Below are 17015 nucleotides of genomic sequence, written 5' to 3' on the forward strand. Positions count from 1 at the left end.
AAGTAAATTTTTTGCAAAAAAAAGTTAAATGTTAATTTTTTCCTTCTACATTGCTTCAGTTCCTGTGAAGCACGTAAAGGGTTAATAAACTTCTTGAATGTGGTTTTGAGTACCGTATTTTTCCGACCATAAGATGCACTTTTTTCCCCAAAAATTTTGGGGGAAAGTGGGGGGTGCGTCTTATGGTCGCAATATACTAACCTCCGGGGCTCTGCGGTGCGGTGGTGGCAGCGGGCGGGGCTCTGCGGTGCGGTGGTGGCAGCAGGCGGGGCTCTGCGGTGCGGTGGTGGCAACGGGCTGTGCTCCGATGCAGGGGCGGTGGCTCCACCGGCATTTCCTCGCAGCCCGGAGGCCCCCGCACATCCCTTGCTGGCCGCCGCCATGTTGCGGTGGCCTTCGGGAACATGGACGCTGGGAAGATGGCCGCCGGTCCGGGGACGGCGCATGCGCAGGTTCAGATCTCGTCCCGAGATCTCAGGGGACGAGATCTTGTTGCCGAGATTTGAATCTCGTCCCCCAAGATCTCGGGACAAGATCTGAACCTGCGCATGCGCCGTCTCCGGACCGGCGGCCATCTTCCCGGCGGCCATGTTCCCGGAGGCCACCGCAACATGGCGGCGGCCAGCAAGGGATGTGCGGGGGCCTCCGGGCTGCGAGGAAATGCCGGCGGAGCCGCCGCCCCTGCACCGGAGCACAGCCTGCCGCCACCCTCACCCCGCAGAGCCCACCTGCCCCAGCTCAGCACAGCCCACCTGCCCCAGCACATCTGCCCCAGCACAGCTGCCCCAGCCCCAGCACCGCTGCCCCAGCACCGCTGCCCCAGTCCCAGCACAGCTGCCCCAGCACAGCTGCCCCAGTCCCAGCACAGCTGCCCCAGCCCCAGCACAGCTGCCCCAGCCCCAGCACAGCTGCCCCAGCACAGCTGCCCCTGCCCCAGCATAGCTGCCCCAGCCCCAGCGCAGCTGCCTCAGCACAACCAATCTGCCCCAGCACAGAGCCGCCACCGCACGAGCCTGGACCACTGAATGACCCCTGTGACTACTCCTCAACCTGTGCCGGATCCCTTCTCAGGTAAGCTGAATTCAGACTGTAAGACGGACCCCCATTTGACACATTCTTATTTTTTTCCCTATTTTCCTTCTGAAAATTGGGGTGCGTCTTATGGTCCGGTGCGTCTTATAGTCCGAAAAATACGGTACTTTGAGGGGTCCAGTTTTTAGAATGGTGTCACTTTTGGGTATTTTCTGTCATGTATACCCCTCAAAATGACTTTAAATATTATGTGGTCCCTAACAAAAAAGGTTTTGTAAATTTTGTTGTAAAATGAGAAATCGCTGGTCAACTTTTAACCCTTATAACTTCCTAACAAAAAAAAAAATTGTTTCCAAAATTGTGCTGATGTATATATGTGGGAAATGTTATTTATTAAGAAATTTGTGTGACATATCTGATTTAAGGGCATAAAAATTTAAAGTTTGAAAATTGCAAAATTTTCAAAATTTTCCCAATATTTCTGTTTTTTTTCATAACTAAACACAAGTCATATAGAAGAAATTTTACCACTAACATGAAGTAAAATATGTCATGAAAAAAACAATCTCAGAATCAGCGGGATCCGTTAAAGCGTTCCAGAGTTATAACCTGATAAATTGACAGTGGTCAGAATTGTAAAAATTGGCCTGGTCATTAAGCTGCAAAATGACTCTGTCACTAAGGGGTTAAATGATTTGTCGTGTAAATATCTATATATTTTAAGGGGAAAACCGGATACCCGTAATCTATTGTAACTAAGGCGGGTGTAAGTTTGTATACCGGAGAGGACCACGTCATAGTCACGGTAGAACCCCGTATAGGCCCGGTACCAGATAAGTGTGGAAGTAGCATAGTCTTGGGGTAATCTTTCTCCTGCCCATGAAGCTGACACTTAGGATTTCTCAGGCTGCATAATTTGTATTGTATGATTTGTGGCTGTTGTGGCCCCTATTTTGTTGAGACATAGAATCCTGTTATCCTTTGCATAGTTATAAAGAAAAGTTGATTTAATATCATATTGTGCTCTTACTCATTCATAGCAGCAACCGGCATACCGGTCATTACACACTGTTGATGAATATTCATTTCTCTGTAATAGCGCTCACAGTGTCATCCGCAGCAGCCGGCTCCTGCAGCTGCCATGCGGCCACATGTGCCGCTACTTAAGAGGAATGAATATTCACCTCTCTCCTCCCCCATGGGAGTGGATTTTTAATTTTATTTTGTACTAAATAAATGTTTAGTTTAATTTTGTTAGCCATTAAAATGTATCATAACTACAAGAATATCTTGTTTTTCACACTGAGAGCATTACTTCTGTCATTTGGAGCTGATTTCACGAGGAATCTGCATCAGACAATGCCTGCAAAACAACTGTGAGGGGAAAAAAACCTTGTCAAAACTGCTTAAAAATATTCCTGGAAGTAAATAAAACAAAACAGCGATTCCTAAAGTGGATTCCTCTGTCTCAAGAAAAATCTCTCTGAGCCCTTAAAGCTCATCTTCATTTATGTAATATGGCATGTGATGGAGCATGGGTATGGCACCAAATGGTACTACGGGCCCTGCATTACACATTTGTGCATGAAGGCCTCATCTGTCCTGGTGCAGACAGAAGTGACGTGGAGTCAGGAAGGTCATTGCCACAAATCAGAGCTCTGCAAGGTCAAAAATACAGGGTCCAATTCATCATTACATTTTCATCAGGTTTTTTTTATGTGAGTACCTTTCAATTATAAATTCAAAAGTCAACATATAATTAACAGTCTATTACTCATGACTTACTGAAAATAGATGTCTGGTTAATTAAGATAAAATGCTGTGTCATCACACCCCTCTTCTACGAGGGGCCCCAGGACCTTCGTTTGCCGTCTTTATCCAATGGGCCAAATGAAGGGACCGTATCCTTTCCAATGTACCAGGAACTGTGCAGACCAGTGAACAATACAGGAATCAATGATTTTCGCTACCTGAAATTCTAAATTGCCGTCAACAATAACTGGAGACAGTGGTAAAGGTGACGGTTCCACAGGCGCAACAATTTTTTTGCGAAAAGTTCCATGAAAAACATTCTTAAGAGTCAGTGGAAGCTTGAGATGAAAAGCTACAGGGTTGATTATGGCAACCACCTTATAAGGACCAATAAACCTAGGACCTAAATTCTAAGAATAAACTTTCAGATTAATATTTTTGGTGGCTAGCCATACTATATCATTCACCCCCAGGTCTGGACCTGACAATCGTTTGTCACCCATGATCTTTAAATTATTCTGAACGCCTCTCCACACAGATGAGAGCAAAGAAGACAATTGTTCCTGCCCAGGAATTGTGGATGGTAACCATATGCGTCAAAAAATGTCGACTTACCAGTTGAATTACTACAACGATTGTTTAATGCAAAATCAGCCACTGCTAGAAAAGAAGATCAATCCTCCTGGTTATCTGACACAAAATATCTGAGGTAAGTCTCCTAACTTTGGTTTAGGCGTTCAGTCTGGCCATTAGTTTGAGGATGAAACACTGAAGAAAAGGATAGATGCATCCCCAAATAAGCACAAAATGCCTTCCAAAACGTAGATACAAATTGTGTCCCCTAATCAGACACCACATCAGAGGGAATCCAGTGAAGTTTCACGATCTCAGTGATAAACACCTGAGCCAGTGTCTTGGTGTTAGGGAGAACAGGTAAAGCAATAAAGTGCGGCATTTTACTAAACCTATCCACCCAAACTAAGATAACAGTTTTACCAGTGGACGAAGGAAGATCCGTAATGAAATCCATAGATAAATGAGTCCAAGGTCAGTCAGGAATGGTCAGTGGCAAAAGAGTCCCAGACAGACGACTATGCATGGTCTTGGAACGCGCACAGACACAATATGAAGGCACAAAGTCAACTACATCCTTATGCAACTTTGGCCACCAAAAGCAACTAGAAAGGAGGTCCAAGGTCGCCTTGCTACCTGGGTGACCAGCCAGAGCTGAGTCATGATGTGCCTTCAAAATTTTAAGACATAGATCAACAGGCACAAAACAATTTCCCTGAAGGACCAGCAGAGACGTTCACCTGAGTTTTCAATACCTCACCCTCAAGTTCAGAACACATTGGGAGGCAACCACTCCTTCTTGCAAAATAGGGACAGCATCATTAGTAATCTCACTCCCAGGGAAACTCTCAGACAAAGCATCCGCTTTGACGTTCTTAATCCCAGGACAGTCATATACTGTACGCTATGAGGAGGCAGTTCTTGACACCCTTTTCAGAGAACACTTCCACAAAATCAGGTAGGAAAGATGGAATGATTTTAGTGGAGAAACTAGAGATAGTGGAATATAGGCAATTATCTTTGCAAAAATCACTACACTTATTAATCTCTCTGGCCAGCCAGTCTATGACCGCATTATGCTTAGTCAACCAGGGAAGACCCAACACAATAGGGGTAGGGAGACTTTCCAAGATATAACAAGAAAGGAGCTCCCTGTAAAGAGCCCCCATGCATAGGTTCACAGCATGCACTACTTGAGTAAAATTTCCCTGACTGAGAGGCTTAGAGTAAATTGCAAGTATGGGGATGGGCTTTGCTAGAGAACAACAGGAAAGACCAATTTCTTTCATGTAGTAAGAGTATCCACGATATTGGCTCCCGCCCACATTATAAAAACTAGGGTTAGTACAACAATCAATTGTTATATCAAGTCAGCCCCTTAAACAATTGTATCGCATGAGCTTACAACTCCCAGTATGTCCTTAACAATGATAAGGAGATACTGGCAGTTGTTATTAACAGCCATTATCAGACTGCAGACCATACAGGTGTAGGAGGATGGACCGGGCCAGGGCTATTTCTTTCGTTCCTGGGCCAGAACTGTCAGGGCTGTCACCCACATTGCAGGGGGGGAAACCTTTGTGACCTGGACAGACAGGAGCACCTGACTCTAGGGGGCGGACCGGTAATAAAAGGAAGGGAGCGCAGGTGTGCGGGGCTTTTGGCGGGGGCTGAGCTGACTGAAAGGGAGAAGGTTGACTCCTTTCCAATGCCGCCTGACAGTGCTCCCCCGACACCGTGGTACAGTGCTTTCTGCCAGAGCGCCTCCCTCACCTCTGCACCTGCTGCTGGTGTTCATGGAGACTTTGTTTAGCCGGTGGCTGAAGTCTGTGTCTCCCCGTGACTGCCGGTGTCCCGACTGGTCCCTGTGCGCGCCGCACCGCAGAGCCACTTCACCGCGTGACACTTAAGGGCTCATCTGTGTCTTCTGGCCTTGCATCCTGCATTTTGCCTTCAGGACCCGAGGGCTGCAGCCGTGACTCTCCGCTCTTCAGGACTGGGATTCGTCACCAGGAAGAACTACGGAGCACCGCTACAGGATTAGGATTGTGTGGCAACTGCAGCTGGAATCGTCACCACACCGCTTCACGCCACCTACGTCGTCTTCCAGGACTCTTGCAACCTCCCCCCGTCGGGAGAACGTGAAACCGATAAGTCACACTCTTTTGCTGAAGTGTTTATTGCCTGTTGCCGTTATACTCTGATTTTTACTGATTTTGTTAACCCCCTTGCCCCAGAGAGGGACATTATCTGTTACTTTACTTTTACTGCTACATAAAAGCTATTGTTAATCCTTGCTCCACTTCCTGCTCTTCAATGCATCCCACGTACCTGCTGTTACTCTTTCATAGGAACCACAGTACTGATGAGAATTAGTCAGTATCACAAATAAACATTTACATTCAGGTACCTTATAGATTACATCTTAGGCCTCTTTCACACTTCAGTTTTTTGCCATCAGTCAAAATCCGCCAAAATTTGAAATTGGCGGATCCGCAAAAAAAATGTATAAAACGGATGCAAGCTGATGGGACGGATCCGTTTTTTTAAGGATCCGCCATACCGATTTTATTGCGGATCCTCAACAAAACGGATCCGTCCCATCCGTTGGCATCCGTTTTATACATCCATTGGATCCGTTTTCTTGCGGATCCGTTTTTCCACACCTCCAAAATGGGATGCTCCCAAATATGATTCGCTCTTGGAAAATGCTCTCAAATGTGATTGGATGCTGGAAACTAGGGAGAAATATATCTAGGGTGTTGTGATACAATTTCTTTGAAAGGTTTTAGAGCTAGTGGCAGCGATGGAAGGAGTTAGTGCGAGTCTGGAAGGAGTTATTGCGAGTATTGACAGCTTCAGTGTGGAATTGGATCTTCACTTGAATCAGTTGGCAATTATTGCTCTCGAGACGGAGAAAAGAAGATTGCGAATCCTGCGTATGAGGAGACGGCGCCAGTGGATTCATCCCATTAATGCGCAGAGGTTCACCCGTGGTGTTTTTTCCACATTGTACCTGGAATTGAGGGATAATCCGCACAAGTTCTTCAACTACGTGCGCATGAGGCTGGAATTCTTTGAGATATTGGTGGATCGTGTTGGAGAACAAATCCGGAGAAGGGACAGGTTTTCTATATCACCGGCGGAGCGTTTGATGGTGACCCTTCGGTAAGTTACCTAAATTTTAAAATGTTTCTGATTCTGCAGGATTTTATTGTTATGTTATGGCTTGTAGTTTGTATTAATTTTACTGTTTCAATTTTTTTAACAGATTCCTGGCAACTGGAGAATCCTTCACCTCCCTCCATTTCCAGTTCCGGATTGGGATTTCCACTATTGCTGGAATTGTACAACAAACCTGCAGGGCATTATGGGATTCTCTACAGGAGGAATACATTCCAGAGCCAACACAGGAGAGGTGGCTGGAGATTGCAGAGAAGTTTCAAGAAATCTGCCAGTTTCCAAACTGCATCGGTGCCGTGGATGGCAAGCATATCAGGATTGTGAAACCTATGGGATCTGATTCACAGTTTTCCAACTATAAGAAATTCTTTTCTATTGTGCTGATGGCCATTTCGGATGCAAACTGCAAATTCATTGCCGTGGACATTGGTGCATACGGTCGTTCTAATGACTCTCAGGTGTTCAAGATTTCCACCATGGGCCGTCGCTTGTATGGAGATAATTTTAACTTCCCACCTCCAAGACCACTCCCTGGAACTACAGGCCCACCAATGCCTTTTGTGTGCGTTGGCGACGATGCTTTTCAGCTTTCTAAACACCTACTCAAACCATACGGTAGTCGTGGATTAACACACCGGAAACGAATCTATAACTATCGGTTAACTAGAGCGCGCAGAGTTGTGGAGTGTGCGTTTGGAATTTTAACTGCCAAATGGAGAGTCCTGTTAACAGCCATGAAAATGAAAACAGAGACTGTGGATGAGGTGGTTAAGGCCTGTGTAATCCTGCACAATTTTGTCCTTTCAAAGGAACCAGTTTCCATCGATGATAATCTGTCTGGAACCACCTTGTGGGATTATGAGCAACAAACTTTTCGGAGTACTGGATCAGTGGCAAGAATCAGGGACACCTTTGCAGACTATTTTGTGACCCCAGAGGGACAAGTGGACTGGCAAGATGACATGATATAACTTTCTATACCAATTGTGAGTAATTTTTTTTTTTTTTTTAACTGAAATGTTACCAAGTGTTTGGATTTCCCAAGCATTGTTACCATGTGATTTGGTTTACCATTTTTTTTTTTTCTTCAAGTTTTACACTTTACCAGCGTTACCAATTGTTGGGTACCAAGCATAAAGTTTTACTAGTGTTACCAATTGTTGGGTACAAATTGTTGGGTACCAAGCATAAAGTTTTACCAAGTGTTGTTTTGCACTTACAAATGTACCAAGTGTAAAATGTGACACTTTGAAATTTTACCAAGTGTTGTGTACCAAGCGTTTCACACTTTGAAATGGTACCAAATGTTGTGCTACCAAGTGTTTTTTTGTACCTTGTACACCACCGGTGTACTGTGAAATATTGTTGTGTGTTGTGTTACCAAGTGTTGTGTTTACCTTTTACACCACTGGTGTAATTTGAATATTTCAAAAGAAGCAAAAAAGAAACAACACAATAAAGTTTTTTGAAAAAAAAAAACCAGTTTATTTCTGAATTTGTAATATTGTAATTTTTTTTTTTTTTTGGTATATATTACCTTTTTTGTAATTTTTTTTGGTATATTACTTTTTGTAACTTTTTTTCTTGGTATATATTACCTTTTTTTTATTTTTTTTTTTTATAAGAAAACATCACAGAGTGTGATAATATTGGGTGGAGATAGTATTGGAGGGGTTAACAGGGTTGACCACATCGAGGGGGGGGTAGAGGACTGGGGAGGGAGTTGTTGAGGACCAGAAGTGGAAGGGGGGTTTAACACATGTGGTTGGGACGGGAGTGGATGGACAGATGAGGTTTGTGGGTACATTGAAGGTGTATGTGGGGGTGGGTATGGTGAGGGCATTGGGGTATAATGCAATGGGGAAGGTAGGTACTGGGAAGAATGGAATGGGGAACTAGAGAAAGGAGAGGGAGTGGTAGGAGGAGGGACGGCTGTGTGATGGATGGTGGTGGAAGGATGGACTGTGGAAGGATAGACAGGGGGAGGATGGACAGGGGGAGGATGGACAAGGGGAGGATGGACAGGGGGAGGATGAGATGCTTCAGCAAGCACTTCCACTAGAGCATTCTGACAGGCTTGCATCACACGCATCTGCTGGTGAGTACTTAAACCTTCCATTTGCCGGACAACAGATTGAAAAAAGGTATGTCTCGGTGTCTGGTTTGATTCTAAATTCATCTGTTCCATGTATCTTCTGAGTTCCATGATACTTTGATTGATCATGGTCAACCCAGAAGATAACCGTTGTCCATAAGTGTGGAAATCGTGTTGAACAGTTGAGTTTAGATTCAAACAGTCAGACAAGGTCAGCCTTTCCTGACTCCTCAGACGCTGCCGGCCAGAACCAAAAGTTGGTCGAGATGTTGCGGCAGTGTCTGAGGGGTGGGGAACAGGGAACAAGTCGTCACCAGCAGCTTCATGTGATGAAGTCTGCCCTGCTGCTCCAGTGCTGGTGGAGGGGATAGAGGGATGAGACAAGAGGGTAGGTACAGAGGGGTCGGATACCTCGATGTGGTCACCGGGGGCGGTCTCACTAGGGATCACTCCAGAGGGATGCAACTCTGATGCAGACTCCCGAGTGCTGCAGATGGTGCTAAAAAAGAGAAAAAAAAATGTATATTAAAAATATTGATATTTAATTTAAGTCTGCTGAAAAAAAAATTGGTTAAACATTTCTACTACAGGAATTGTTTGGGGAATATTTACCTTCTGCACACCATTGTAGATCGCAGGAACGCCAGGGCTTTGAAGTTTTTGTACTGGGGTCCCCGGCGTCCTCCCGACGATCCACTCGGGATCTGAATCTCTTTGTTGTAGTCCCTCTTGAAGCGATCCCGGAGCGACCGCCACCGTGTGATAACCCTGTCACCTGTGAAGGAAAAAAAAAAAAAAAAAGGTTTAGTATTCAACACTTCACATGCTGGAAATATAAGTTACTGAAGTTGTAATACTTACGCACAAAATCCCTGGCCCTCGCATTGAGTTCCTCCCAGTTGTCAATAACTGAAGAACAGACTTCATCCCAGAGCCGTCGGGTGGTTGGTTGGTCGGCGTGAAGACGGTTTGCCATGTTCCACAGCGGCTCACGGATTTCCACCTCACGGATGAGGTCATCGGTATCAATAAGGACACCCTCCTCCTGATGTCTGCGGGGAGCACGCTGTGAAACCTGTGAAGATAAAAAACAAAACAAAAAGCAAAAAATTACATTCTATTCAAACACATGATGTTCATTTAAACAATTATCCAAATAGGGTTACTTACCGTTTGCCGACCACCAGAGGCATCACCTTGACGACCCTGGGATGTCCTGGGAGTCACTCTAGTGCGGGCACCGGATTCTGAAGACTGTGGGGAAAAAAAAAAATTTTGTTTGGATGGATGCGTAGTTATGGTGTGTGCACTGTGATGAATGTTTGTGTTGGGTGTAGCATTATGTATCTGTGTATGTGCTAAACTTACAATCTGCGCACCCCCTCCGTGTGTCTCTCCACCCTGCACGTCTCCTCCTGGAAGCTCCTCTGAATCAGCTTCCTGTTAAAACATAATAGGATAGTGTTTTTAACCCCAAAAAAATTATTTTAAATAAAAAAAAAAAAAATTTTTTTTACCTCAGCTGGCTGATGATGTGAGGGGGAGCTTTCAGGAGAAGACATTACGGCTTGGGGCAGCTGCGTTGCTTCCTGAACTGATCTGCAAGTATAAACACACTTGTTAAGCTACTATACAAAGTATCATAATAAGCTTTCAGGCTTTTATACTTACAGGGAAAATGTTTGGCTGGCAGTCTCTGCTTCGGCCTGGCTGGCAGTCTCTGTTGCGGTCTGGCTGGCCCTCTCTGCTGCAGCCTGGCTGGCCCTCTCTGCTGCAGCCTGGCTGGCCCTCTCTGCTGCTGCTCTCTCTGCTGCGACCCTCTCTGCTGCGGCCTTGCTGGTAGTGCTTGAAGTGATCTGCAAGTATAAAGACACTTGTTAAGCTACTATACAAAGGATCATAATAAGCTTTCAGGTCTTTATACTTACAGGGAAACTAATGGTTGCCTGTACGCCGCGGTGTGGCTGTTCCTCTCTGCTGCGGTCAGGGTTACTGTTTCTCCTGCGTTGTTGATCCCTGCCGCGGTTTGAATCTCTGCTGCGTTCTCCATCCCTGCTGCGGTTGGGTTGGCCATGTCTTCTGCTTGTATGGTGGCGCTTCATTGTGTGAACTGAAAGAAAATGATATGAAAGTTTAAAAAACAAACCAAAAAAAACGTTTTGTATGTGTAATTCCCTGAAACTAATTATAGCAATTTTAAGTGTTTGCATGTCTACATTCCCTTATCTCAGAGTGTAACCAGTGATTGAAGGTGTGTAATATTTTGTGTAAACCCACTTTCTTTGTGTTTTGTAACTGAGTGTAACCAGTAATTGAAGGTGTGTAATTGCTGTGTATACCAGTTTGCATTCCCTGAAACTCTCACCGAGAGTGTAACCAGTGATTAAAGGTCTCACCGAGTGTAACCAGTGATTGAAGGTGTGTAATTGCTGTGTATACCAGTTTGCATTCCCTGAAACTCTCACCGAGAGTGTAACCAGTGATTAAAGGTCTCACCGAGTGTAACCAGTGATTGAAGGTGTGTAATTGCTGTGTATACCAGTGTTTGCATTCCCTGAAACTCTCAGAGTGTAACCAGTGATTGAAGGTGTTTAATTTCTGTGTATACCCAGTGTTTGCATGTTTTTGAATTCCCTGAAAAACTCAGCTGTGTATACCCATTTTTTCATGGTATGTTGCAATCTCACTTTTAACCACACTTGTATACCAAAAAATTTTAATTACCTGTATGGTAACTTAATTTTACCTTTTTTATAATGATACAAAAGGAGATTTTTTCAAAACAAATTTATTTTTTATTTTTTTTTATTATTTTTTTTCCAACAAATAGGAGCTACTCTGCTCTTTATTTTAAATACCACAATAAATGAAAAATAAAAAAACGCAAATTTACAACAGATGCATTACAAAATTAAAATATTTAAAAAAAACCCACAAACACGCATAACACACACTCCAGGTGTCTTGCAGGTGGAAGATTTGCAGCGGAGTTTGAAATTCTATCAGTCAGGCTGGTGTTTGATGTCTGGTTCGGTGTCTTCAGTGTGGCTGTTGCCAGATGTCTGGGCCCAATAACACCACATACAATACCAGTTAGGCCGGTTTCACATTTGCACTTTATAGCGCAGCGATGGCCTGCACACGTCCGCCACTAATCCCCGCCTACTACCGCACATGAACGCTTGCGATCTGCGCACCCTGTCTTTATCATAGGGTGCGCAGATGGTGCGCTGGCAGGATTTTACCGTGTGCTGCGCACTTTTGAAGGTGTGCCGTGCGCTCCAAAATGCAACATGCTGCGTTTGGCGCACAAGGGCACACCTTCAAAAGTGCGCAGCACACGGTAAAATCCTGCCAGCGCACCATCTGCGCACCCTATGATAAAGACAGGGTGCGCAGATCGCAAGCGTTCATGTGCGGTAGTAGGCGGGGATTAGTGGCGGACGTGTGCAGGCCATCGCTGCGCTATAAAGTGCAAATGTGAAACCGGCCTAACTGGTATTGTATGTGGTGTTATTGGGCCCAGACATCTGGCAACAGCCACACTGAAGACACCGAACCAGACATCAAACACCAGCCTGACTGATAGAATTTCAAACTCCGCTGCAAATCTTCCACCTGCAAGACACCTGGAGTGTGTGTTATGCGTGTTTGTGGGTTTTTTTAAAATATTTTAATTTTGTAATGCATCTGTTGTAAATTTGCGTTTTTTTATTTTTCATTTATTGTGGTATTTAAAATAAAGAGCAGAGTAGCTCCTATTTGTTGGGAAAAAAAAATAAAAAAAATAAAAAATAAATTTGTTTTGAAAAAATCTCCTTTTGTATCATTTTAAAAAAGGTAAAATTAAGTTACCATACAGGTAATTAAAAATTTTTGGTATACAAGTGTGGTTAAAAGTGAGATTGCAACATACCATGAAAAAATGGGTATACACAGCTGAGTTTTTCAGGGAATTCAAAAACATGCAAACACTGGGTATACACAGAAATTAAACACCTTCAATCACTGGTTACACTCTGAGAGTTTCAGGGAATGCAAACACTGGTATACACAGCAATTACACACCTTCAATCACTGGTTACACTCGGTGAGACCTTTAATCACTGGTTACACTCTCGGTGAGAGTTTCAGGGAATGCAAACTGGTATACACAGCAATTACACACCTTCAGTCACTGGTTACACTCGGTGAGACCTTTAATCACTGGTTACACTCTCGGTGAGAGTTTCAGGGAATGCAAACTGGTATACACAGCAATTACACACCTTCAATTACTGGTTACACTCAGTTACAAAACACAAAGAAAGTGGGTTTACACAAAATATTACACACCTTCGATCACTGGTTACACTCTGAGATAAGGGAATGTAGACATGCAAACACTTAAAATTGCGTATAATTAGTTTCAGGGAATTACACATACAAAACGTTTTTTTTGGTTTGTTTTTTAAACCTTCATATCATTTTCTTTCAGTTCACACAATGAAGCGCCACCATACAAGCAGAAGACATGGCCAGCCCAACCGCAGCAGGGATGGAGAACGCAGCAGAGATTCAGACCGCAGCAGGGATCAACAATGCAGCAGAAACAGTAACCCTGACCACAGCAGAGAGGAACAGCCACACCGCGGCGTACAGGCAACCATTAGTTTCCCTGTAAGTATAAAGACCTGAAAGCTTATTATGATCCTTTGTATAGTAGCTTAACAAGTGTCTTTATACTTGCAGATCACTTCAAGCACTACCAGCAAGGCCGCAGCAGAGAGGGTCGCAGCAGAGAGAGCAGCAGCAGAGAGGGCCAGCCAGGCTGCAGCAGAGAGGGCCAGCCAGACCGCAACAGAGACTGCCAGCCAGGCCGAAGCAGAGACTGCCAGCCAAACATTTTCCCTGTAAGTATAAAAGCCTGAAAGCTTATTATGATACTTTGTATAGTAGCTTAACAAGTGTGTTTATACTTGCAGATCAGTTCAGGAAGCAACGCAGCTGCCCCAAGCCGTAATGTCTTCTCCTGAAAGCTCCCCCTCACATCATCAGCGAGCTGAGGTAAAAAAAAAATTGTTTTTTTTTTATTTAAAATAATTTTTTGGGGTTAAAAACACTATCCTATTATGTTTTAACAGGAAGCTGATTCAGAGGAGCTTCCAGGAGGAGACATGCAGGGTGGAGAGACACACGGAGGGGGTGCGCAGATTGTAAGTTTAGCACATACACAGATACATAATGCTACACCCAACACAAACATTCATCACAGTGCACACACCATAACTACTCATCCATCCAAACAAAATTTTTTTTTTTTCCCACAGTCTTCAGAATCCGGTGCCAGCACTAGAGTGACTCCCAGGACATCCCAGGGTCGTCAAGGTGATGCCTCTGGTGGTCGGCAAACGGTAAGTAACCCTATTTGGATAATTGTTTAAATGAACATCATGTGTTTGAATAGAATGTAATTTTTTTGCTTTTTGTTTTGTTTTTTATCTTCACAGGTTTCACAGCGTGCTCCCCGCAGACATCAGGAGGAGGGTGTCCTTATTGATACCGATGACCTCATCCGTGAGGTGGAAATCCGTGAGCCGCTGTGGAACATGGCAAACCGTCTTCACGCCGACCAACCAACCACCCGACGGCTCTGGGATGAAGTCTGTTCTTCAGTTATTGACAACTGGGAGGAACTCAATGCGAGGGCCAGGGATTTTGTGCGTAAGTATTACAACTTCAGTAACTTATATTTCCAGCATGTGAAGTGTTGAATACTAAGCCTTTTTTTTTTTTTTTGCTTCACAGGTGACAGGGTTATCACACGGTGGCGGTCGCTCCGGGATCGCTTCAAGAGGGACTACAACAAAGAGATTCAGACCCCGAGTGGATCGTCGGGAGGACGCCGGGGACCCCAGTACAAAAACTTCAAAGCCCTGGCGTTCCTGCGATCTACAATGGTGTGCAGAAGGTAAATATTCCCCAAACAATTCCTGTAGTAGAAATGTTTAACCAATTTTTTTTTCAGCAGACTTAAATTAAATATCAATATTTTTAATATACATTTTTTTTTCTCTTTTTTAGCACCATCTGCAGCACTCAGGAGTCTGCATCAGAGTTGCGTCCCTCTGGAGTGATCCCTAGTGAGACCGCCCCCGGTGACCACATCGAGGTATCCGACCCCTCTGTACCTACCCTCTTGTCTCATCCCTCTATCCCCTCCACCAGCACTGGAGCAGCAGGGCAGACTTCATCACATGAAGCTGCTGGTGACGACTTGTTCCCTGTTCCCCACCCCTCAGACACTGCCGCAACATCTCGACCAACTTTTGGTTCTGGCCGGCAGCGTCTGAGGAGTCAGGAAAGGCTGACCTTGTCTGACTGTTTGAATCTAAACTCAACTGTTCAACACGGTTTCCACACTTATGGACAACGGTTATCTTCTGGGTTGACCATGATCAATCAAAGTATCATGGAACTCAGAAGATACATGGAACAGATGAATTTAGAATCAAACCAGACACCGAGACATACCTTTTTTCAATCTGTTGTCCGGCAAATGGAAGGTTTAAGTACTCACCAGCAGATGCGTGTGATGCAAGCCTGTCAGAATGCTCTAGTGGAAGTGCTTGCTGAAGCATCTCATCCTCCCCCTGTCCATCCTCCCCCTGTCCATCCTCCCCCTGTCCATCCTCCCCCTGTCTATCCTTCCACAGTCCATCCTTCCACCACCATCCATCACACAGCCGTCCCTCCTCCTACCACTCCCTCTCCTTTCTCTAGTTCCCCATTCCATTCTTCCCAGTACCTACCTTCCCCATTGCATTATACCCCAATGCCCTCACCATACCCACCCCCACATACACCTTCAATGTACCCACAAACCTCATCTGTCCATCCACTCCCGTCCCAACCACATGTGTTAAACCCCCCTTCCACTTCTGGTCCTCACCAACTCCCTCCCCAGTCCTCTACCCCCCCCCTCGATGTGGTCAACCCTGTTAACCCCTCCAATACTATCTCCACCCAACATTATCACACTCTGTGATGTTATCTTATAAAAAAAAATAAAAAAAAAAAGGTAATATATACCAAGAAAAAAAGTTACAAAAAGTAATATACCAAAAATTTTTTTAAAAAAAGGTAATATATACCAAAAAAAAAAAAATTACAATATTACAAATTCAGAAATAAACTGGTTTTTTTTTTCAAAAAACTTAATTGTGTTGTTTCTTTTTTGCTTCTTTTGAAATATTCAAATTACACCAGTGGTGTAAAAGGTAAACACAACACTTGGTAACACAACACACAACAATATTTCACAGTACACCGGTGGTGTACAAGGTACAAAAAAACACTTGGTAGCACAACATTTGGTACCATTTCAAAGTGTGAAACGCTTGGTACACAACACTTGGTAAAATTTCAAAGTGTCACATTTTACACTTGGTACATTTGTAAGTGCAAAACAACACTTGGTAAAACTTTATGCTTGGTACCCAACAATTTGTACCCAACAATTGGTAACACTAGTAAAACTTTATGCTTGGTACCCAACAATTGGTAACACTGGTAAAACTTGGTAACACTGGTAAAACTTTATGCTTGGTACCCAACAATTGGTAACGCTGGTAAAGTGTAAAACTTGAAGAAAAAAAAAAAAATGGTAAACCAAATCACATGGTAACAATGCTTGGGAAATCCAAACACTTGGTAACATTTCGGTTAAAAAAAAAAAAAATTACTCACAATTGGTATAGAAAGTTATATCATGTCATCTTGCCAGTCCACTTGTCCCTCTGGGGTCACAAAATAGTCTGCAAAGGTGTCCCTGATTCTTGCCACTGATCCAGTACTCCGAAAAGTTTGTTGCTCATAATCCCACAAGGTGGTTCCAGACAGATTATCATCGATGGAAACTGGTTCCTTTGAAAGGACAAAATTGTGCAGGATTACACAGGCCTTAACCACCTCATCCACAGTCTCTGTTTTCATTTTCATGGCTGTTAACAGGACTCTCCATTTGGCAGTTAAAATTCCAAACGCACACTCCACAACTCTGCGCGCTCTAGTTAACCGATAGTTATAGATTCTTTTCCGGTGTGTTAATCCACGACCACCGTATGGTTTGAGTAGGTGTTTAGAAAGCTGAAAAGCATCGTCGCCAACGCACACAAAAGGCATTGGTGGGCCTGTAGTTCCAGGGAGTGGTCTTGGAGGTGGGAAGTTAAAATTATCTCCATACAAGCGACGGCCCATGGTGGAAATCTTGAACACCTGAGAGTCATTAGAACGACCGTATGCACCAATGTCCACGGCAATGAATTTGCAGTTTGCATCCGAAATGGCCATCAGCACAATAGAAAAGAATTTCTTATAGTTGTAAAACTGTGAACCAGAT

The 17015-nt window shown here is 44.1% G+C and overlaps 1 protein-coding gene across 1 annotated transcript; it reads left to right on the top strand.

Moving 5' to 3' along the window:
* The first annotated feature begins 13935 nt into the window (after nt 1–13935).
* LOC141080430 (uncharacterized) lies at nt 13936–15662 on the top strand. The gene is made up of 3 exons (XM_073565641.1): nt 13936–14338; nt 14423–14585; nt 14699–15662. Exons 1-3 carry the CDS (start codon nt 14224–14226, stop codon nt 15660–15662), a joined length of 1242 nt encoding a protein of 413 aa, XP_073421742.1. The 5' UTR covers nt 13936–14223.
* The last annotated feature ends 1353 nt before the right edge of the window (nt 15663–17015 follow it).

The sequence above is a fragment of the Dendrobates tinctorius genome, unplaced genomic scaffold (assembly GCF_039654945.1).
Source record: "Dendrobates tinctorius isolate UK_male_01 unplaced genomic scaffold, ASM3965494v1 ptg000003l, whole genome shotgun sequence".
Lineage (NCBI taxonomy): Eukaryota > Metazoa > Chordata > Amphibia > Anura > Dendrobatidae > Dendrobates > Dendrobates tinctorius.

Excerpts from the sequence above, each read along its gene's own strand:
- LOC141080430 (XM_073565641.1), top strand. The coding sequence starts at position 14,224 with ATGGCAAACCGTCTTCACGCCGACCAACCAACCACCCGACGGCTCTGG. Across the intron at positions 14,339-14,422 it reads GAGGGCCAGGGATTTTGTGC|GTGACAGGGTTATCACACGG; the intron begins GTAAGTATTACA and ends TTTGCTTCACAG. Across the intron at positions 14,586-14,698 it reads TCTACAATGGTGTGCAGAAG|CACCATCTGCAGCACTCAGG; the intron begins GTAAATATTCCC and ends TCTCTTTTTTAG.